Raw genomic sequence first — 24,258 nt, 5'->3', positions numbered from 1 at the left:
GGGATGAAGGTGGGATGAAGGTGGGATGAAGGTACAGGAAGTTGGTCGAGTTGCTTTGAGCCAATCCAGTGAAAGAAGCCGGTTATGATGTCATCACAGCTAGTGTTGCCCACTGGGAAAGAAACTCACTGCATCTTTTTTCCACCAATGACTTGTGTGAGACGCTTTTGTCTCTAGTTCTTGTACTGTTCGTGTTTTATCCTTTCATGTTGGTTGGCTGGCTGTGTGAAGACTTCTGTCTCCTGGACTGTGTAGGATGTTGGTTTGTATTGTCAGACTGGCTCCTGGACTGTGTAGGATGTAGGCTGGCTGTGTGAAGACTTCTGTCTCCTTGACTGTGTAGGATGTTGGTTTGTATTGTCAGACTGTCTCCTTGACTGTGTAGGATGTTGGTTTGTATTGTCAGACTGTCTCCTTGACTGTGTAGGATGTTGGTTTGTATTGTTAGATTTTTGTATTCTTCTTGGCTGGCGTAGTTTCATGTTCTTTCATGGTGATGTTTGTTCCTCTGTTTCCTGCTGTGTGCTTGGGACTGGACAGGGCCCCAGCTCTGTTTGTCCAGGTGCAGCCTGTTTATCTCTCTGAAACCCCTAACCTCTGATTCAATGGGGTCACTGGCCATGAGTTCAGAGAACCCCCTCAGGGGTCCAAGGTCTTATTTTTTTACTTAAGTAACATTTTTACTAAATAAACTAAACACTTAAACGTGCTTTGTTTTGTTAAGGGATTGTATGATTGGATTGCTTTGTTTCGTTAAGGGAGTGTATGATTGGATTGCTTTGTTTCGTTAAGGGAGTGTATGATTGGATTGCTTTGTTTTGTTAAGGGAGTGTATGATTGGATTGCTTTGTTTTGTTAAGGGAGTGTATGATTGGATTGCTTTGTTTCGTTAAGGGATTGTATGATTGGATTGCTTTGTTTCGTTAAGGGATTGCTTTGTTTCGTTAAGGGAGTGTAAGTAAGCATCTCACCTGTTGCATGTGACAAATAAAATGTGATTTTGAGTTTTGTCGTCCAGTCCCTTGCTACTCCTGTGAACCCATTCCGCACATGGTCGCTAGTTCAGGAAGAATGTTTACCATGAAACGCGTGTTGTCACTGTACAATGTAAGGACGTGACGTGTACTATTCAAGTCTCCTCAAAGCTGGTCATTTTCATAATAACCAGCAATAGTTACAAGTCTTTGCCCGTTCTTAGACAGTGATGCGTGAGGACCTTTGCCCAGTATAGTGATGATATAGTAAGTGAAGTGGTGGATTCCACACTGGTGCTGTAAAGGATACCTGCAGAAGAAGAGGAAGAACCGTGAGAGATGAGTACGTAGTTACAGACGTACGAGATATGAGAACACAAGGTGCAGTAATAGTTTCTACTACAGTACAGATGTCCGTGTCACCTGTATTCTGGCTGTAAGAGTTGATGAGTTTTCTGTACACTGCAGGGATCTGTGTCGAGGGCTCCGTAATTCCCGTTTAGCTCCGTGGCCGGCTGAGAATGCGACTTTAAAATTAAAATCTATCTGCCTGCCTGCCTGCCGTGGGTATATTTGACGACCCGTGTTCTGTCCACACCGCCGTGTTCTGTCCACACCGCCGTGGGTATATTAGACGACCCGTGTTCTGTCCACACCGCCGTGTTCTGTCCACACCACCGTGGGTATATTAGACGACCCGTGTTCTGTCCACACCGCCGTGTTCTGTCCACACCACCGTGGGTATATTAGACGACCCGTGTTCTGTCCACACCGCCGTGTTCTGTCCACACCACCGTGGGTATATTAGACGACCCGTGTTCTGTCCACACCACCATGGGTATATTAGACGACCCGTGTTCTGTCCACACCGCCGTGTTCTGTCCACACCGCCGTGGGTATATTAGACGACCCGTGTTCTGTCCACACCGCCGTGGGTATATTAGACGACCCGTGTTCTGTCCACACCGCCGTGTTCTGTCCACACCGCCGTGTTCTGTCCACACCGCCGTGTTCTGTCCACACCGCCGTGGGTATATTAGACAACCCGTGTTCTGTCCACACCACCGTGGGTATATTAGACGACCCGTGTTCTGTCCACACCGCCGTGTTCTGTCCACACCGCCGTGTTCTGTCCACACCACCGTGGGTATATTAGATGACCCGTGTTCTGTCCACACCACCGTGGGTATATTAGACGACCCGTGTTCTGTCCACACCGCCGTGTTCTGTCCACACCGCCGTGGGTATATTAGATGACCCGTGTTCTGTCCACACCGCCGTGGGTATATTAGACGACCCGTGTTCTGTCCACACCGCCGTGTTCTGTCCACACCGCCGTGTTCTGTCCACACCGCCGTGGGTATATTAGACAACCCGTGCTCTGTCCACACCGCCGTGTTCTGTCCACACCGCCGTGGGTATATGAGACGACCCGTGTTCTGTCCACACCGCCGTGGGTATATTCAGGGAAGTGAAACTCTCTCTCTGGACGTTGCAGATGGAAATAGAATGCATGGAGCTAACGGGATCTATTTTATTCAGTTGTTCATCGCGACTCTGTAACTGACATGCCAGGATTACTACGTAGTTGAACTGGTATTAATCCACAACTCTCATGTGTTGATTTGGATCACATCGCTGTGTATTGGATTTGTCTCTAGGATATGTCTGAGCAGCTAACCGATCGCTGCAGCTGTACATAGCCCATCTGTAAATAGCCCACCCAATCTACCTACCTCATCCCCATATTGTTTTTATTTACCTTTCTGCTCTTTTGCACACCAGTATTTCTACCTGCACATCACATCTGCTCATCCACCACTCCAGTGTTAATCTGCTAAATTGTAATTACTTTGCTACTATGGCCTATTTATTGCCTTACCACCTCATGCCATTTGCACACACTGTATTTATACTTTATTTTTTTTCTACTGTATTATTGACTGTATGCTTGTTTATTCCAGGTGTAACTCTGTTGTTTGTGTCGAACTGCTTTGCTTTATCTTGGTCAGGTCACAGTTGTAAATGACAACTTGTTCTCAACTAGCCTACCTGGTTAAATAAAGGTGAAATAAAAAAAGTCAGCATGGATTTGATTTGTCTCTAGGATATCAGTGTATTCTGTGAATTGTGTGTAATGGCTCTGTGTTTCCCAGACCATGACTGATTTTGATTAATTGATTGTGTCTTTCAGACAGACAACCCTGACGGTCTACCTCATGTCCTTCGTAGGGATGTTGGTCTACGCCTTCACCCTCAGTCTGGGTCATCTCTGGGTAGTCTTCCTCACTGCTGGAGCCCTGGGGTAAGACATCTGTCGGTCTCAGATAGACTAAAATATATATTTGTATTGAGCTAAATTTAACTCGACTGATAACTAAACCAAGCTGCCCCAACTTAAAACACCATGAGAAATCTACACTTTTTGCATATCATTCTAACAAACCCCCCCTCCTCCATAAGTACACAGTCGATGGACTCTTGGCTAACGAGTTCAGTGACCGTTGTCCCATTGCCTGCATTAGAGATACTAAGCTACTGAAATCGTGTCCAATAATTATTGCAAAGAGACATTTCAGGACTTTCAATGAACAACATTTCGTGTGACCTGTGGTTGTATAATTGGGAGGTTGTGTCCCTCTGATTCGGATAAGGCCCTTAAATGTTTTACCTTTCTGTTTAACTCTGTTGTAGATAAGCCCCATTTTAAAATATTAAGGGTAAAGGATATGAATTGTCTGAAAGAGTTAATGGAAACTTAGCTTGGGCTAAGGCTAGATGAACTGATTCTACTTCCTTCAGATGTTTGAGAAATGGATGTCTTACTGTCTCTCAGACAGGACACAATTTGTGCTTTCTGATGGTGTGAAGTTGCCTCTTACTAAAGGTAAAGGGGTTGATTTTGGGACCTGTCCTTTTTACTATTTATATAATAATGTTGGTCTATCTGCAAAATCCTGCAACATTCAACTGTATGCAGATTTTTTAAATATTTTTGTAAATTTATTTAACTAGGCAAGTCAGTTAAGAACAAATTCTTATTTTCAATGACTGCCTAGGAACAGTGGGTTAACTGCCTGTTCAGGGGCAGAAGGACAGATTTTTACCTTGTCAGCTGGGGGGTTTTAACTTGCAACCTTCCGGTTACTAGTCCAACGCTCTAACCACTAGGCTACCCTGCCGCCCCTCCACTCTAACCACTAGGCTACCCTGCCGCCCCTCCACTCTAACCACTAGGCTACCCTGCGCCCTCTACACTCTAACCACTAGGCTGCCCTGCCGCCCCTCCACTCTAACCACTAGGCTGCCCTGCCGCCTCTACACTCTAACCACTAGGCTGCCCTGCCGCCTCTACACTCTAACCACTAGGCTACCCTGCCGCCTCTACACTCTAACCACTAGGCTACCCTGCCGCCTCTACACTCTAACCACTGAGGCTACCCTGCCGCCAGATGACTGTTCTGTATGCTATTGCCCCTATGGCTGACCAGGCCATTTGTTGCCGCAATTAGATTTTGTCGCCTTGCAGAACGTCCTTAACTCTTTTTCCCATTTTGTTTTTTTAGAAATATTTCAGATGGCTTACACATTTATGTATTGGATGTTTCTTTCATTGAGCAGGTTCCCACCTATACATATCTGGACTTTTGGATTGCCAATAATTTGACTTTTTAAAAACATAACGAATGAACTAGTTAATAAGCTGAGATTTTAAAGTAGGCTTATTTTATAGAAACGGATCATACTTCTCCCTAAACAGCAGGAGGCAGATTGTACAGTCGACCCTCCAGCCAGTTCTTGACTATGGTGACACCGTTTACCAGAATGCAACAGCCACTACTCTTAAACCATTGGATGTCGTCTACCGTAGCGCCCTTCACTTTATCCCAGGTGACCGTTTCAATACGCATCACTGCATCTTGTATCAGAAGGTTGGCTGGTCCTCACTTAAAGTCCCGTAGATCACTTCATTACTCACTCTTTGTTTACGAAACTCTACTACACAAGATTCTGACCTACCTCACTTCGCTGTTATTTTTTATTTTTTTAAATGAGACGCCAAAACCGTTCACCGGGATGGTTAACTCTGGAGGTTCCATGAGTATCTAACCATCTAGGTAAATCCAACTTCAGTTTTAGTGCAACACATTTTTGGAATAGCCTACAACTCCTTGACTCTCGGGTGCATGTAGGGCAGTTTAGGACTTTAATGTTGAATTCATTTTTAATGAGAATTTCAACTCTTTGGATTGATTGCAAATAATTGTATTTGTGGTGTTTGAAGCTGTAGTGTTGATTCTGTCATTTTTAGTAAAAAGAAATTGTATTGATCATGTTGACTTTGTATTGTTCTCAGGGTACCATTATTAAAATGTAATTTCTTGTTATTTTTTAAACTAGGCAGGTCAGTTAAGAACAAATTCTTATTTACAACTACGGCCTAGGAACAGTGGGTTAACTGCCTTGTTCATGGGCAGAACAACAGATTTTTACCTTGTCAGCTCGGGGATTCGAACTAGCTGAAAGACATGGCCCAACGCTCTAACCACTAGGCTCCCTTTAACCCCTGGTCTCAATGGGTTCCCCTGAATAAATATAAAATCTCTTAACCCCCCTCTATTTCTCGCTCTCTGGCCTCCCCCCTCTCTCTTGCTCTCTCCCTCTCAACACCTAAGATGCAACCCCTGTTCTATAAATTATGCAGGAGAGGGGCAAGACTTGTCATTATGTTATTTAGCTATGAATGTACAGTGACTTGCGACAGAGTAGAAAGTATTAAGTCCTAAAGCTGTCTTGTCAACCCAGGCTATTCTGATAATGATTGAGGTGTTCCCCAGTCATTATGTCCTGTTCTATTGCATTTTTGTGACGTGTCTCCTTGTTGAATCTGTGTGACAACCACTGAATGAAATAGAACACAAGAGTGGACATTAGCATCCTAGCAACAGGACTGAAACATCTGACATCTTGGTCAGGAAAATATTAATTCTAAATACCAAAAAATAGGATCTCTGTGTATACATAAATTATCAGTCAAACCTTTATTTTCTACATTGTAGAGTAATAGTAAAGACATCAAAACTATGGAATTACGTAGTAACCAATAGTGTTAAACAAATCATATTTGAGATTCTTTAAAGTAGCCACCCGTTGCCTTGACAGCTTTGCACACTCTTGGCATTCTCTCAACCAGCTTCATGAGGTAGTCACCTGGAATGCATTTCAATTAACAGTTGTGCCTTGTCAAAAGTTAATTTGTGTAATCTCGTCCTTCTCAATGTGTTTGAGCCAATCAGTTGTGATGTGACAAGGTAGGGTTGGTATACAGAAGATGGCCCTATTTGGTGAATGACCAAGTCCATATTAAAGCAAGAACAGCTCAAATAAGCTAAATTAAATGACAGTCCATTACTTTGACTGACTTTCATGTCTTAATCTGGAAAATTTCATGAACTTTGCAGTGCAGTTTAAAAAATCATCAACATTTCAAGAACTTTGAACGTTTCTTTCAGAGCAGTCGCAAAAACCATCAAACGCTATGATGAAACTGTCTCTCATGAGGACCGCCACAGGAAAGGAAGACCCAGAGTTACCTCTGCTGCACCTCGGATTGTAACAGACGCATCGGGCCTCCCGGGTGGCGCAGTGGTTAAGGGCGCTGTACTGCAGCGCCAGCTGTGCCATCAGTCCCTGGGTTCGCGCCCAGGCTCTGTCGTAACCGGCCGCGACCGGGAGGTCCGTGGGGCGACGCACAATTGGCCTAGCGTCATCCGGGTTAGGGAGGGATTGGTCGGTAGGGATCTCCTTGTCTCATCGCGCACCAGCGACTCCTGTGGCAGGCCGGGCGCAGTGCGTGCTAGCCAAGGTTGCCAGGTGCGTGGTGTTTCCTCCGACACATTGGTGCGGCTGGCTTTCAGGTTGGATGAGCGCTGTGTTAAGAAGCAGTACGGCTGGTTGGGTTGTGTATCGGAGGACGCATGACATTCAGCCTTCGTCTCTCCCGAGCCCGTACGGGAGTTGTAGCAATGAGACAAGATAGTAGCTACTACAACAATTGGATACCACGAAATTGGGGAGAAAAAGGGGTAAAAAAAAAAAAAAAAAGTAAGACGCATCAGCAGAAACTGTTCAGAGGAGACTGCGTGAATCGGGCCTTCATGGTCGAATTTCTGCAAAGAAACCACAACTAAAGGAAGAGAAGAGACTTGCTTGGACCAAGAAACACAAGCAATGGGCAAGTGGAAAACTTTCCTTTTGGTCTGGAGTACAAATTGGAGATTTGTTTATTTTCTTCCAACTGCCGTGTCTTAGTGGGATGCAGAGTAGGTGACCGGATGGTCTCGGCATGTGTGGTTCCCACTGTGAAGGTGGTTCCCACTGTGGAGGTGGTGTGGGGGTGCTTTGCTGGTGACACGGTCTGTGATTTATTTAGAACTCAAGGGACACTTGACCAGCATGGCTACCACAGCATTCTACAGCGATACTCCATCCCATCTGGTTTGCGCTTAGTAGGATGACCCAAAACACACATCCAGGTTCGTAAGGGCTATTTGACCAAGAAGGAGAGTGATTGAGTGCTGCATCAGATGACCTGCCCTCCACAATCACCACCCTACCTCAGCCCAATTCAGATAGTTTGGGATGAGTTGGACGGTGACGTGAAGGAAAAGCAGCCTCAAGTGCTCAGCATATGTGGGAACTCCTTCAAGACTGTTGGAAAAGCCTTCCAGGTGAATCTGGTTGAGAGAATGCCAAGAGTGTGCAAAGCTGTCATCAAGGCAAAGGGTGGCTACTTTGAAGAATCTCAAATATAAAATATATTTTGAGTTTATTTTATTTTTAGAGGGACAGTGTGCACATTAATCAACGTTTCAGTAAGTGCCGGTTTTAGCCAGCCGGCTAATTTTCAACCGCAGTCCCTGGGCAGGATATTAAAAACAATTACAATATAGACAATAATTGAGTAGTGAGCACACACAGAGCAACATGGGACAAACAAGACACCGACAGAGTAACACAGAACAAAAAGCAGCAAGACAAAATTCATAAGTGTTTCCACACCTCACAAGCTACAGACATGGAAAGCGGAAATACACAGCTAGGGACCATGATCACAAATCTGACTGACCTTTAGCCATGTCTTTATGCATTTTGTGAAAGTGTGATATGTGGTGCAGTTATGCGTGTCTGGCAGTGTATTCCAGACATGGGAAGCTCTCAGAGAAAGCGGATTTACTAAAGGTGCTTATCTTTAAGGGAACTATACAGTCACCTCTCATGGCAGACCTTGTGGATCTGCTGTCATATGTTTGGGTTCTCTGTTTAACAAAAATACTGAGTGGAGGGGGAGCCAGGCCATTTAGGATCTTGAATACAAGACATGTGTATTGCACAAGATTTTCCCAACTCAAGAGCTCATGCTTTCTGAGGATGTAACAGTGATGATGGCTATTGGGCCTCCTATCAAGCACTTTGAGAGCCTGTTTGTAGACAGACTGAATAGGTTTTAATTTTGTACAGCAAGCTTGGGCCCAACTAGTCAAGCAGTATGTTAAGTGGGGGAATATCATAGATTTGAAGTACTGTTTTGCTACCTCTGTAGTCAAACAATTTCGAATAAATCGGAAATTAGCTAGGTTGAATTTGGTTATCTGAATTACCTTTTTCACCTTTTTAAAAGAGAGGTTGGAATCAATTATAATGCCATGGTACTTAAAATCAGGTACCACCTGGAGCTTCTCCCCTGACACAGACATATGGCTCAGTAGCATCTGTTGCCCTCTTTGTGAAGAACATGCAAACTGTTTTTTTTCACATTGAGATGCAAACACGAGTCACTTGAGCCACTTTGTAACCTGGACCATTACAGTAGTGAGTCACTATGTAACCTGGACCATTACAGTAGTGAGTCACTATGTAACCTGGACCATTACAGTAGTGAGTCACTATGTAACCTGGACCATTACAGTAGTGAGTCACTGTGTAACCTGGACCATTACAGTAGTGAGTTCTTGTGCAGCTTGTTGTTTGCTCTTTGCATGCACATATATCACTGTATCATCTGCATACATTTGAACTTCAGACCCAGTAAACTTAATAAATTTGGATTTGCTTAACACTTTTTTTTTTTTTTTTTGGTTACATGATTCCATATGTGTTATTTCATGGCGTTGATGTCTTCACTATTATTCTACAATGTAGAAAATAGTACAAATTAAGAAAAACCCTTGAATGAGTAGGTGTGTCCAAACTTTTGACTGGTACTGTACATAAAGCTCTAATAAGTGTTATAATATTTACATCTGTCTATATAGCGCTTTATTATAAGGGGTGTGTGTGTGTGTGTGTGTGTGTAGGTTCTTCATGACAGGCTACCTGCCCCTGGGCTTTGAGTTTGGAGTGGAGCTGACCTACCCCGAGTGTGAAGGAACCTCTTCAGGCCTGCTCAACTGCTCTGCACAGGTGAACACACACACACACACACACACACACACACACACACACACACACACACAGCTGCTGCAGACAGTGGGCAGATCAAAGTGTTTGGTATCCATGGAAATACAGTGCATTCTGAAAATATTCAGACCTCGACTTTTTCCTTATTTTGTTACTTTAGTCTTATTTTAAAATGGATTAAATTGCATTTTTTCTTCTTCACCAATCTACAAACAATACCCCATAATGACAAAGCACATGTTTTCATTTTTTTAAATGTTCGCTAATTTATATTTAAAAAAAACTGAAATACCAGCGTATTCACACCCTTTTACTCAGTACGTTGTTGAAGCACCTTTTGGCAGCGATTACAGCCTCCAGTCTTCTTGGGTGTGACACTACAAGCTTGGCACACCTGGATTTGGGGAGTTTCTCCCATTTGTTCTCTGCAGATCCTCTCAAGCTCTGCCAGGTTGGATGAGGAGCGTCGCTGCACAGCTATTTTCAGGTCTCTCCAGAGATGTTTGATCGGGTTCAAGTTCGGGCTCTAGTTGGGCCACTCAAGGACGTTGAGACTTGTCCCGAAGCCACTCTTGCGTTGTCTTGGCTGTGTGCTTAGGGTCGTGGTCCTGTTGGAAGGTGACCCTTCGCCCCAGTCTGAGCGCTCTGGAGAAGGTTTTCATCAAGGATCTCTGTATTTTGCTCTGTTCCTCTTTTCCTCTAGCCTGAATAGTCTCCCAGTCCCTGCTGCTGAAAGACATCCCCAATGCATGATGCTGATTTTTTTTTTTTTCTTTTCTCATTTTGTCTGTCATAGTTGAAGTGTACCTATGATGAAAATTACAGGCATCTCATCTTTTTAAGTGGGAGAACTTGCACAATTGGTGGCTGACTAAATACGTTTTTTGCCCCTGTGTGTGTGTGTGTGACGCTATGACACCGTCATGAAGCATTATGACTATATCGTGTCACTTTACATGGACAAGCTAGCTAGCTGGGTCATCTTGTTATCTATGCTGGTTGTTAGCTTGTGTATAACTGTGTAAGGGACACTTCAAGTTTTATGGATGATATTTACAGAGTTGGGTGAACTCCATTCCTGACAGGCTTGATCAGATTCAATAACTGCCTCAGAGGCTGATATGTAAGAGTGAGGCCTTTTTTATAGGCTGTCTGCAAGGAGCCTTTCTATATGAAACGGCATACAAGGCAGCATCCTGACATCAGCCTCCGAGGCTGCTATTGAATCTGAATTAGTCTGTCAGTAATAGAGCTCATCCCCTGGATCTGATATGCATCTGCCTATAAAGCACTTTGACATCAAATTTTATCGGTCACTTTTAAACATATTTTGCAGATGCTATCAGAGGTGCAGGGAAATGCGTATGTTTCCTTTTGGCTCCAACAGTGCAGTAATACCAAACAATACAAAACGATACACACGAATCCCCCAAATAAAGATGGCGAGCTTGGTTCGGGTAGTTCCTATTGAGTTTGTATTAACTCAATATTAGACAAATATTATATTATTAAACAAATTTAATCACGATCTTTCCTGCTGCTCTGAATTCCGAAACTTATCTCTTTCGGTCCCTCGCTCTGTCGCTTTCTCTCGCTCTGTCGCTTTCTCGCTCTCTGTCTCGCTCTCTGTCTCGTGCGCGCTCGCTCTCGCTCTCTGTCTCGTGCGCGCTCGCTCTCTGTCTCGTGCGCGCTCGCTCTCGCTCTCTGTACCTCCTTTCAATTCAAATTCGAAAGGCTTTATTGGCATGGATAGTGTTACCACATTGCCAAAGCGTTTACTTATAGACATGTATCAAATCAATGATGACGGATGGATGATAATAGTAAGAAAAATAATACTAAGTGAGTAGTAACAATTTAACAGGACCCTACAGTAAGACATGAATGAGGACAATGACGAAATGGACAGGGTAGCATTGGCCTGGTTGGTTGTTCCACTGGCTGTCCCTACGGGTGTGGCGGGAAGCTACATATTTTGCACAAAGGTGTTTTTCTCCAAATACATATTTTTTTTTCCTTTTCTGTTTTTAGTTTCAACATTTTTGTAGTTGAACATTTTAGCAAAGCAAATTGCCTGTAAGTCTGCATCGTTCTGTCATTGTAGGAGAAAGTACATCTCTGTCAGGACCTCTCTGAGGGTTAGATCTGTCTGTAACGGATGGTTTCTATGGCCAGGTTGTCCTCTCTGGGTTGTTAGATCTGTCTGTGATGGACGGTTTCTATGGCCAGGCTGTCCTCTCTGGGTTGTTAGATCTGTCTGCAACGGACGGTTTCTATGGCCAGGTTGTCCTCTCTGGGTTGTTAGATCTGTCTGCAACGGACGGTTTCTATGGCCAGGCTGTCCTCTCTGGGTTGTTAGATCTTTCTGTGACGGTTTCTATGGCCAGGTTGTCCTCTCTGGGTTGTTAGATCTGTCTGTAACGGACGGTTTCTATGGCCAGGCTGTCCTCTCTGGGTTGTTAGATCTTTCTGTGACGGTTTCTATGGCCAGGTTGTCCTCTGGGTTGTTAGATCTGTCTGTGACGGTTTCTATGGCCAGGTTGTCCTCTCTGGGTTGTTAGATCTGTCTGTAACGGATGGTTTCTATGGCCAGGCTGTCCTCTGGGTTGTTAGATCTGTCTGTGACGGTTTCTATGGCCAGGTTGTCCTCTCTGGGTTGTTAGATCTGTCTGTAACGGATGGTTTCTATGGCCAGGCTGTCCTCTGGGTTGTTAGATCTTTCTGTGACGGTTTCTATGGCCAGGTTGTCCTCTCTGGGTTGTCAGATCTGTCTGTGACGAACAGTTTCTATGGCCAGGCTGTGCTCAATGAGTCTGTACATTTTGTCATTGTTTCTCTGTTTTCTATCAGTCATGGTGGTCAGATAGTCTGCCACCAGGTACTGTCTGTTTAGAGACTAATAGCATTGAAGGTTACTTAATTTTTTTTTGTGGTGTCTTTCTAATAGGTGATATTTGAGTGCTGTCCTGTGGCTTTGTTGGATTGGTAGCGGTTAGTGAACTAAGCCTCAGAACCAGATGACTCTTCTCTATGGTCGCCTCTTGACATTTGAGGACTTAGTTTCAATGGTAGGAGTGGGGGTCAGTAGTTTAAAGATTATACAATTTGGTGGCTCTTTTTTTGGATATTAAGGGAATTGTCATTCTACTCTGCATACGTTTGTTTGGATTTGTTTTCTGTCCTCCGAGGAAGCTCTTGCAGGGTTTCATTTGTCCCGTTTGTCATTCTTGCTTCGTATAGTGGACCCCACACTTCACTGCCGTATAGTGGACCCCACACTTCACTGCCGTATAGTGGACCCCACACTTCACTGCCGTATAGTGGACCCCACACTTCACTGCCATATAGTGCTATTGGTGCTATTATTGATTTAGAATATTATGAGCCAGATCCTAATTTGTGCATCTAGTTTAATACATTTTGTTTAATGGCATAGAAAGCCCTGCTTGCTTTGTCTTTCAGTTCATTCACGGCTAGGTTGACGCTCCCTGTGGCGCTGCAGGTTGACGTTCCCGGTGGCGCCGCAGGTTGACGTTCCCGGTGGCGCCGCAGGTTGACGTTCCCGGTGGCGCCGCTAGGTTGACGTTCCCGGTGGCGCCGCTAGGTTGACGTTCCCGGTGGCGCCGCTAGGTTGACGTTCCCGGTGGCGCCGCTAGGTTGACGTTCCCGGTGGCGCCGCTAGGTTGACGTTCCCGGTGGCGCCGCTAGGTTGACGCTCCCGGTGGCGCCGCTAGGTTGACGCTCCCGGTGGCGCCGCTAGGTTGACGCTCCCTGTGGCGCCGCTAGGTTGACGCTCCCGGTGGCGCCGCTAGGTTGACGTTCCCGGTGGCGCCGCTAGGTTGACGCTCCCGGTGGCGCCGCTAGGTTGACGCTCCCGGTGGCGCCGCTAGGTTGACGATCCCGGTGGCGCCGCTAGGTTGACGCTCCCGGTGGCGCCACAGGTTTTGTCCCGTTATGCGTACGTGTGTTCTATATCAGTTTCCCTGATATCTGGACCTTGTTCTGGAACGTCAGAATGTTTGTCTCGTTGAGATTTGACCGTCCGGGTCCAGGTCTGACAGAACTATTAGCAGATGATCTAATGGTTGTTGTAACCGTCTTTTGTGTGGGACAGCAGCACCAGGTCATCTGACTACAGGAAGCGGGTGTGTCGTTAAGAGTCAGATCGGGCGCTGTTGATTGCTCAAGCGTCTTCTTGCCATTTCATTTATATTAAATAGACTTGAGCTGAATTTGTTCCCGCTGTTTTACTCCTCACCCTTGGGAAAATAAATCTTATGTTCATCATGTTGACTGCATTTGTTATTAGTGTACATTGATTAGATTATATGTTTTTCCTCCCACACCACTTTTTAAATTTAATTTCAGTAAAAAGAGTTCATGTCAAATTTAATCATAACCTTTTTGGAAGTCTACAAAGCACGAGAATTTGTGTTTTATCAATTATGGTGTGTAAGAAGTAATTATGGTTTGATAATTTGGTATACAATTGGACTTTTGCTCAGGATGTTGTGTTCACTCAGAACATGCAGTGATCTGCTGTTCATGATGGTGCTGAATATTTCCCCCCAGGTTGCTGTTGACACATGCCACGATAATTGTTTGGGTCAAATTTGCCAATAGCCTATACCCAACACTGTTAAACAGTTTAAGTAGAGCAGTGTTACATTTGGTGCGCTCCACAGTTTGGGATCTACTGGTGTAGAGGGCCACTTCCCCCGACAGGTGTTTGGTATCATGTTCACTATCTGTCAAGGAAAGATAATTGATAATTCACTTTCTGTCTCGCTCTCTCTCTCTATATATACACGCACAGGTGTTTGGTATCATGTTCACTATCTGCCAGGGGAAGATCATAGATAACTACGGGACGCTGGCAGGAAACATCTTCCTCTGCGTCTTCCTCTTCATTGGATCGGTCCTCACAGGTAAAGACCTTTTTCTGATGATGGTGGTGGTCTAAAGTAGTGCACTACATAGGGAATAGGGCTCTGGTCTATAGTAGTGCACTATGTAGGGAATAGGGTGCCATAGGGCTCTGGTCTAAAGTAGTGCACTACATAGGGAATAGGGCTCTGGTCTATAGTAGTGCACTATGTAGGGAATAGGGTGCCATAGGGCTCTGGTCTAAAGTAGTGCACTACATAGGGAATAGGGTGCCGTAGGGCTCTGGTCTAAAGTAGTGCACTACATAGGGAATAGGGTGCCATTGGCTACTGTAGTTCAAGTCCACATTCACCCACATGAGAGGAAAGTGAGGCTACTGATTGGCCCTTGAAGGGTTAACTCCAGAGAGCTGCTGTGTAATTCCTTAAATACATCCATACTGACTACTGGAGAACATCAGGGCTGAAGTCCAAGTTCACCAACATGACAATAGACCCTAAACTTGGTCCTCTGGACACCAAGGGATGCACATTTAAAAAAAAAAAATGTTTTAACCTTAAACTACACAGCTGATTTTCAAATGATCAAAGAATGACCATTAGTTTATTTTATTTGAATCGGATGTGTAGTGCTGGGGCAAAAACCAAAACGTGTACCCAGTGGGGGCCCCAGGACGCAGTTTGAGAAACACTGCGCTAGATGATTATGTTAACGATGTGAAGGGTTAAAGATCAGTCCAGAGGGGCAGTATTTAGGGGAGAACTATAAATCAATTGAAGTAATAAATCAATGAGCCCTAAACTCCTCTTGAAAGTACATACTGGTTGTTGTTGGCCAGGGCTAAAGTCCCAAGTTCATTTATGTTAATGATTTATTGTATGACTAGAAGGGTTAAGGGTCAGCAACAGAGCGTTACTGCATGGGCAGTATTTATGGTAAACTATAGTTAAATTAAACATCGGCAACTCATGATCACCAATTATTTACAATCTGAGCCATAGTATAGATAATGAACTAGGTCATGTTGTAATATTAACAAAGTTATAAACCTCTGTTATGAATTAGTCTTTCCAGCTTTTTCATTGAAGGATTTATGTATTGTGCGCGTCGTAGTATGGTGTAATTTTTTTTTGTATTGAGTGCCCTCTAGTGGAAGCTGTACCTTACTGTCTTTGCTATAGGGAACATTCTTTCATGCTATTTGACAAGCAACACAGTGAAACAAATGATGTATTTACCTGATCCACTTATCAAACTCCTCTCCTCGAGAGCGGAGTCTGCGGGTTTTCACTCCACAGATTGGTTAGGAACTCCCACCCTCACCTGGTTGTCTAGGTCTTAATTGATTTAGTTAGGAACTCCCACCCTCACCTGGTTGTCTGGGTCTTAATTGATTTAGGTAGGAACTCCCACCCTCACCTGGTTGTCTGGGTCTTAATTGATTTAGTTAGGAACTCCCACCCTCACCTGGTTGTCTGGGTCTTAATTGATTTAGTTAGGAACTCCCACACTCACCTGGTTGTCTGGGTCTTAATTGATTTAGGTAGGAACTCCCACCCTCACCTGGTTGTCTGGGTCTTAATTGATTTAGGTAGGAACTCCCACCCTCACCTGGTTGTCTGGGTCTTAATTGATTTAGTTAGGAACTCCCACACTCACCTGGTTGTCTGGGTCTTAATTGATTTAGTTAGGAACTCCCACCCTCACCTGGTTGTCTGGGTCTTAATTGATTTAGTTAGGAACTCCCACCCTCACCTGGTTGTCTGGGTCTTAATTGATTTAGTTAGGAACTCCCACACTCACCTGGTTGTCTGGGTCTTAATTGATTTAGTTAGGAACTCCCACACTCACCTGGTTGTCTAGGTCTTAATTGATTTAGTTAGGAGCTCCCACCCTCACCTGGTTGTCTGGGTCTTAATTGATTTAGTTAGGAACTCCCACCCTCACCTGGTTGTCTGGGTCTTAATTGATTCAGTTAGGAACTCCCACCCTCACCTGGTTGTCTGGGTCTTAATTGATTTAGTTAGGAACTCCCACACTCACCTGGTTGTCTGGGTCTTAATTGATTTAGTTAGGAACTCCCACACTCACCTGGTTGTCTGGGTCTTAATTGATTTAGTTAGGAACTCCCACACTCACCTGGTTGTCTGGGTCTTAATTGGACACCACTGACCTGAACCGTAAAAAACCTGATCATGGAATTGAATAGAGGGATCTGCTGAAAGGTCATGTGTTGCAGGCATCAAAATGGCTGGCACACACCTCACTAGTCTTACGTAAACCCTAAACATGCATGTCCGCTTTTTAAGAAATGTTTTTCTCTCTCCAGGCTTCATCAAGTCAGACCTGCAGAGACAGAAGGCCAACCAGTTAGCCAAGGCAGCTGTAAGTGTGGGGGGCTGGCTGAGGGGGGAAGTGTGTGTGTTAAATCCGTTTCTGTGTAGCTATGCATGTCTGGTGCAGTCTGCTCCGAAAGTCACCTTACAGTATTTTGCTGTTGCTCCTAGAATTACTTGTCTCATGCTGAGTTGCATGTCTGTCTGTTTAATGTTCTCTGTGTGTCTGTCTGTTTAATGTTCTCTGTGTGTCTGTCTGTTTAATGTTCTCTCTGTGTGTCTGTCTGTTTAATGTTCTCTCTGTGTGTCTGTCTGTTTAATGTTCTCTCTGTGTGTCTGTCTGTTTAATGTTCTCTCTGTGTGTCTGTCTGTTTAATGTTCTCTCTGTGTGTCTGTTTAATGTTCTCTCTGTGTGTCTGTCTAATGTTCTCTCTGTGTGTCTGTCTAATGTTCTCTCTGTGTGTCTGTCTAATGTTCTCTCTGTGTGTCTGTCTAATGTTCTCTCTGTGTGTCTGTCTAATGTTCTCTCTGTGTGTCTGTCTAATGTTCTCTCTGTGTGTCTGTCTAATGTTCTCTCTGTGTGTCTGTCTAATGTTCTCTCTCTCTCTCTCTCTCTCTGTCTGTCTGTCTAATGTGTTCTCTCTCTCTCTGTGTGTAATGTTTCCTCTGTCTGTCTAATGTGTTCTCTCTGTGTGTCTGTTTATAACCCCTTACTATCTCTATCGGACACGTTTTTTCCAGTAAGTCAGAAGTCGTCAAATTTGACCACTTTGATAGATGTTTTGACCTCAATAGGACAACCTGATCAGATCAGGTCGCTCTCAGACAACTTAGTAACTCCATTTTCCATTTATTGAGAGCAGTAACTCCCCTCAATTCAAAATAACTTCTGAAGTTTTGTTAATGTATGTTTGTTTTGGTAACACTTGACAAAACGTTATAACACGGTTATAACAGCTGACCTAACTGTCGTAACATGTCGTAACACTGTCATGACATATATTTAAACCTATTGTGACACAGTTCATTCCAAAAGTATTCAGACCCCTTGACTTTTTCCACATTTTGTTACTTTAAATCGTTATTCTAAAATTGATGAAATAGTTATATTTTTTTAATCAATTTACCCATAATGACAAAGCAATAACAGGTTTGCAGAATTTTCTTTACAAAAATGGAAATATCACATTTACAGCAGCGATTGCAGCCTCAAGTCTTCTTAGGTATGACGCTACAAGCTTGGCACACCTGTATTTGGTATTTGGGGAGTTTCTCCCATTTCTTCTCTGCAGATCCTCTCAAGATCTGTCAGGTTGGATGAGGAGCGTCGCTGCACAGCTATTTTCAGGTCTCTCCAGAGATGTTGATTGGGTTCAAGTGCGGGCTCTGGCTGGGCCACTCAAGGACATTCAGAGACTTGTCCCGAAGCCACTCCTGCGTTGCCTTGGCTGTGTGCTTGGCATTGTTGTCCTGTTGGAAGGTGAACTGTCGCCCCAGTCTGAGGTCCTGAGAGCTCTGGAGCAGGTTTTCATCAAAGATCTCTCTCTACTTTGCTCTGTTCATTTTTCAATCGATCCTGAGTAGTCTCCATGCATGATGCTGCCACCCATGTTTCACTGTAGGAATGGTGCCTGGTTTCCTCCAGATGTGACGTGTGGCATTCAGACCAAATCTTGGTTTCATCAGACCAGAGAATCTTATTTCTCATGGTCTGAGAGTCATTTTAAGTGCCGTTTGGCAAATTCCAAATGGGCTGTCATGTGACTTTTTACTGAGGAGTGGCTTCTGTCTGGCCATTATACCATAAAGGCCTGATTGGTGGAGCGCTGCAGAGATGGTTGACCCATCTCCACAGAGGAACTCTGGGGCTCTGTCAGTGACCATTGGGTTCTTGGTCACCTCCCTGACCAAAGCCCTTCTCTCCTGATTCCTCAGTTTGGCCTGGTGACCAGCTCTAGGAAGAGTCTTGGCGGTTCCAAACTTCTTCCATTTAAGAATGATGGAGGCCACTGTGTTCTTGGGGACCTTCAATGCTGCAGAAATGTTTTGGTACCCTTCCCCAGATCTGTGCCTCGACACAACCTTGTCTCGGAGCTCTACGGACAATTCCTTAAACCTCATGGCTTGATTATTGCTCTGATATGCACTGCCAACTGTGGGACCTTATATAGACAGGTGTGTGCCTTTCCAAATCATGTTCCATCAATTGAAATGACCACAAGTTGTAGAAACATCAAGGATGATCAATGGAAACAGGATGTACCTGAGCTCAATTTCAAATCTCAGCACAGATTCTGAATACTTATGTAATTTAAGTTATTTCTGTTTTTCGCTTTGTCGTTAATTGGTATTGTGTGTAGATTAATGAGGGGGAAAAAAAGAAAGTTATCAATTTTAGAATAAGGCTGTAACAAAATGTAGAAAAAGAGAAGGGGCCTGAATGCTTTCAGAATGTATATTGCTTTATTTTATGGCTGGTTATGACACCGAAAAAAGTTTCAAAACCCACAAAACCTTCCACACAAGGCAGAACCTTCCACACAAGGCAGAACCTTCCACACAAGGCAGAACCTTCCACACAAGGCAGAACCTTCCACACAAGGCAGAACCTTCCACACAAGGCAGAACCTTCCATTACACCATAGTCTACTCTTCAACAGCATGTTTATGTTACATAACATTTTCTGAAATTGACCATACTAAATGATCATTATTGAGCACACATTGATGTCAGACATGCATCTATCCCAATGCTCTGTTGCTGATGTCTGGGATGAATGCAGGAGCAGGACAAGACATTCTCTTTGACTCATATAAGGACATGTACGTGATAGGCCAATCTGGCTTATATGGTTATAATGCTTCTTGACAGTGTCAAGGGGCGGCAGGGTAAGCCTAGTGGTTAGAGCGTTGGACTAGTAACCAAAAGGTTGCAAGTTCAAATCCCCGAGCTGACAAGGTACACATCTGTCGTTCTGCCCCTGAACAGGCAGTTAACCCACTGTTCCTAGGCCGTCATTGAAAATAAGAATTTGTTCTTAACTGCCTTGCCTAGTAAAATAAAGGTTATTTATTTAGTCCAAATAAAGTGACACAAGATGGTCATAATGCTTCAGTGTGTTTTCTACAGTTGTATTTCAAATATGATAAACAAAAACATGACTAAGGAAACTTCTTGGCAGGAAACAAATGATTTGATTTAAATCAACAATGTCATTCTGTATTATAATGTGTCGTGTTGGAAGCCCTGTTGCTTTTGCAACAGCTAATGAGGATCCTAATAAAATACCAAATATGTAAGCAGCCTTAAAATAACACAATATATGTCAGAACAACTATAAATATATGGGTCCTGACAGGGGTTATGACAGGGGTTATGACAGGGGTTATGACAGGGGTTATGACAGGGGTTATGTCATGATTATGTCAGCTGTTATGTCAGGATTATGACAGGGGTTATGACAGGGTTATGGCAGCTGTTATGTCATGGTTATGACAGGGGTTATGTCAGCTGTTATGTCAGCTGTTATGTCATGATTATGATCGTGTCGTTAACGTGTTATGACATCGAAGTGTCAAGTAACGGCGTACATGGATGCTTGTTATTGTCATTATTGTTTTGTTTTTTTTCCCCCTGAGAAGTAAAATTTTTTTTGGGGGGGGCGATGCAAAGTTTTCTTCCCGACAGCGATGATAACATGATAGTACTTCCATTAACCCCTGATGTGAATTTTAAAAAACAGACTCTGTTCCAGGCGGATGGAGAGCTCTCTGGTCAGCAGCAGGACTACGGGGCCACGGCTCTAATCAACAAGCCAGACTGCTCTTCTGCTTCTCTTCAGGCTTGATCACTAACCCATATACCCTATAACCCCTACACTCTTAGCTCGAACATCAGACGGGCCAAGGTAGGGGCACAGCCAACCAATAATCACCACACGCTTCCCTGTCATTCTTCTCTTAGGAGTGAATCCTAACTTTCTGCTTTTCCCATTCGACATCAGTGCATGACCAAGTTTTAAGTTAGGATTCACTCTCCTGTACACCTTTCGCTTTTAACCAAGAACTTCCTGGAAGCTTTGTAGTGCAAACAAAAAAATCATCTTTCATTTTTTTCTCTCCCATTGGCTAAAAATAAAATGGACTTTTGATGATCTAAGTGCTAGGAAGTTTTTTTGGGGGAAATTTAAAAACGTAACCCTCAACCCCTCATCTCAATCCCGCTGTTCCATTTTCACTTCCCTCTAAACCTCTCCACGCTCCAGATTACATGATTAGACACGAGTTCTTTTCACCTACAGTATGTTGAATAAGATGTATGGGATAACCTTTTAACCTTGTGTTGTGCCTAGTACCTGTATATATGTATGTATTTATGTAGCGTGTTATGTTTTTTGTTCTTTTAGTTATCTGTTGTTGCTATGGATACTCAAACAGTTGGTCTACTTGTATTTCAGACTAATACTGTTTTGCATCAGGATTTTTTACAATTTTGTTAACTTCTCCAAATTCCCAGATTTCCAGAAATCCTGGTTGTAAAGATGCCTAGGAATCAGAAGGGAATAAATAAGCAGAGAATCCTACAGCTGAGATCTCTGGAAAACCTGGGGATTCTGGGAAAGTTATTAGAATTTTGCAACCTTAATCAGAATAGTCTTTAGTTGGACTGTGATTGGTGGATTTGTTTTTGATTGACAGGTCCCGTCAGACCCAGAGGATGGGAACATCTCTGCCCCCGCAGTCCTCGACGAAACCAGGTTTTAGAGACGGATGAGCTGATGGACACACACACACACACACACACACACACACACACACACACACACACACACACACACACACACAGTAAATCACCAGTTTATGACCACTTCCCTTTAACACTGGCAGCCCATCTTTTTTTCACTAATTGGTCTTTTGACCAATCAGATCAGCTCTGAAAAAGATCTGACATGATTGGTCAAAAGACCAATTAGTGAGAAACAAATCAATTGGGCTGCCTGTGGAAACGCAGCCTAAGTCTTCCACACAGCCTAACTGTACAAATACCATTTCTTTATTATTTATAGAGAAATGTGTGTATGTTATGTATGTACGCACACACACACAGTGGCTTGGCTTAAAGTATTCAGACCCCTTTGTCCACATTTTGTTGCGTTACAGCCTGCATTTAAAATGGATTACATTTGGATTTTTGGTCATAATGTCAGAGTTGAAATGCAGTGCAAACGTTTGGACATTCAAGAGGGTTTTTCTTCATTTTTACTATTTTCTACATTGTAGAATAATAGTGAAGACATCAAAACGAAGAAATAACACACATGGAATTATGTAGTGCCCAAAGAAGTGTTAAACAAATCTAAATATATTTGAGATTCTTCAAAGCAGCCACGCTTTGCCTTGATGACTGCTTTGCACACTCTTGGCATTCTCTCAACCAGCTTCATGAGGAATGCTTTTTCAACAGTCTTGAAGGAGTTCCCACATGCTGAGCACTTGTTTACAGCAATTCCTTCACTCTGCAGTCCGACTCATCCAAACCACCTCAATTGGATTGCTGTCGGGTGATTTGTGGAGGCCAGGTCATCTGATGCAGCACTCCATCACTCTCAAATAGCGCTTACACAGGGTGGCGGTGTGTTTTGGATCATTGTCCTGTTGAAAAACAAATGATAGTCCCACAAAGTTCAGACCAGATGTAATTATGTATCGCGGCAGGATGCTGTGGCAGCCATTCTGATTAAGTGTGCCTTTTTAATTTTAAATATATCACTGACAGTGTCACCAGCAAAGCACCGTCACGCCATAACACCACCTCCTCCATGCTTCACAGTGGGAAATACACATGCGGAGATCATCCGTTCACCTTCTCTGCGTCTCACAAAGACATGGCGGTTGGAACCAAAAATCAGACCAAAAGACAGATTTCCACCGGTCTAATGGCCGTTGCTCGTGTTTCTTGGCCCAAGCAAGTCTCCTCGTCTTATTGGTGTCCTTTAGTTGTGGTTTCTTTGCATGAATCAGGCCTTCATGGTCGAATTGCTGCAGTGTCCTCTGAACAGTTGATGGTGAGATGTCTCTTAAACTCTAAAGCATTTATTTGGGCTGCAATTTCTGAGGCTAGTAACTCTAATGAACACTTATCCTTTGCATCAGAGGTAACTCTGGGTCTCCCTTTCCTGTGGCGGTCCTCATGAGAGCCAGTTTATCATAGTGCTTGATGGTTTTTCCAACTGCACTTGAAACTGTCAACATTGTAAAATAATTCCGTATTGACTTGCCTTCAAAGGAATGGACTGTCGTTTCTCTTTGCTTATTTCAGCTGTTCTTGACATAATATGGATTTGGTATTTTACCAAATAGGGCTGTCTTCTGTATACCACCCCTTCCTTGTCATAATATAACTGATTGGTTCAAATGCATTAAGAAGGAAAGAAATTCCACATATTAACTTTTAAAAATTCACACCTGTTAATTGAAATGCATTCCAGGTGACTACCTCAAAGCTGGTTGAGAGAATGCCAAGAGTGTGCAAAGCTGTCATCAAGGCAAAGGGTGGCTACTTTGAAGAATCTCAGATTTAAAATATATTTAGATTTTAACAATTTTTAAAACATTTTTTGGTTACTACATGATTCCATATGTGTTATTTCTTAGTTTTGATGTTTTCTATTATTCTACAATGTAGAAAATAGTAAAAATAAAGAAAAAACCCTTGAATGAGTAGGTGTTTCCAACCTTCTGACTGGTACCTATGTGTTTTTTTAGCGACATAAAGTATATATTTTTCTCTTTTCAAGGTTTCCGTTGCATTGACGTATTACTAAAACTATCCTAAAGACATGGAACACTTTTCAAGATGTATCCATTGAGCTTTTTGTTTTTTCTGTTCTTAGTCTTTAATAAAAAAAAGTGAATCTCTCCTTGGAGAAATGTTTTTACAAATGCTGATTGCTTGTAAAAATATACATTTATATATATATCTCGACATAATAAAATAATTATTTTTCTAAGGTGCATTATTGTTAACTTAATGAATAGTAGTGTTCAGTTTTTTTAACATCTGTTACTATAAAAGTAACACAAATAACTGATTTATAGTTGTTTATAACAGTTGTTGTTGAGTAAACATGCAGTATTTATTTACCTGTTGAGTAGATGTGACATGTCTGACCCTTTATGTTGTCATAAAGATTGGTTTCCTAAAGTATTTGAGAGCCTTCAATGTTGAATCTGTAAGATACGTCTTTATCATCACACCCTGCAGGAGTAACAAGCCTGCTGCCAGACAGGCCCTTTACAGACCGCATATGTACCTCATGAACACTAGGTGGCGACATTGTAATTCTGTGATCTAATGGTAAAAAATAAAATCTCCGGGGACTGATGATGGTGAAATCGCATCACTAACATTCTATATTAGGTAAGGCAAGGAGGGTTGCTAGACATCTTCCTCCGCAGTACCGTGACGGTAGACATGCAGTAGGTTTGGATTCGGGTGTTGCTAAGAACACATCTGATTTTGTCTTTCTGTGCAGTGGTGTATTTTGGTTGAGTCCAGCTGCCTCAGGACTGATTCACACACGCCCCATCTCCCACACCCC

General features: G+C 43.3%; 1 protein-coding gene across 6 annotated transcripts in view; it reads left to right on the top strand.

The window, feature by feature from the left end:
* LOC110522637 (choline/ethanolamine transporter flvcr2b) overlaps positions 1 to 23,667 on the top strand; it is a 51,747-nt gene extending 28,080 nt beyond the window's left edge. The window contains exons 6-11 of one of the 6 annotated variants that reach the window (XM_090233261.1): positions 3,169 to 3,279; positions 9,332 to 9,437; positions 14,251 to 14,362; positions 16,651 to 16,706; positions 20,401 to 20,565; positions 21,356 to 23,667. In XM_090233261.1, the coding sequence (XP_090089387.1) occupies positions 3,169 to 3,279; positions 9,332 to 9,437; positions 14,251 to 14,362; positions 16,651 to 16,706; positions 20,401 to 20,505 (490 nt within the window). In that variant the 3' untranslated portion in view covers positions 20,506 to 20,565; positions 21,356 to 23,667. The remainder of the gene's footprint in view (positions 1 to 3,168; positions 3,280 to 9,331; positions 9,438 to 14,250; positions 14,363 to 16,650; positions 16,707 to 20,400; positions 20,566 to 21,355) is intronic. The other 5 variants (XM_090233260.1, XM_090233262.1, XM_090233263.1 and 2 more) reach the window with 5 other exon arrangements.
* The last annotated feature ends 591 nt before the right edge of the window (positions 23,668 to 24,258 follow it).

This window comes from Oncorhynchus mykiss, chromosome 4, assembly GCF_057628025.1.
Source record: "Oncorhynchus mykiss isolate SJ-2025 chromosome 4, ASM5762802v1, whole genome shotgun sequence".
Taxonomy (NCBI): Eukaryota; Metazoa; Chordata; class Actinopteri; order Salmoniformes; family Salmonidae; genus Oncorhynchus; species Oncorhynchus mykiss.
Note: the sequence above shows the minus strand (reverse complement) of the source record. Positions and strands in the feature narration are given on the sequence as shown.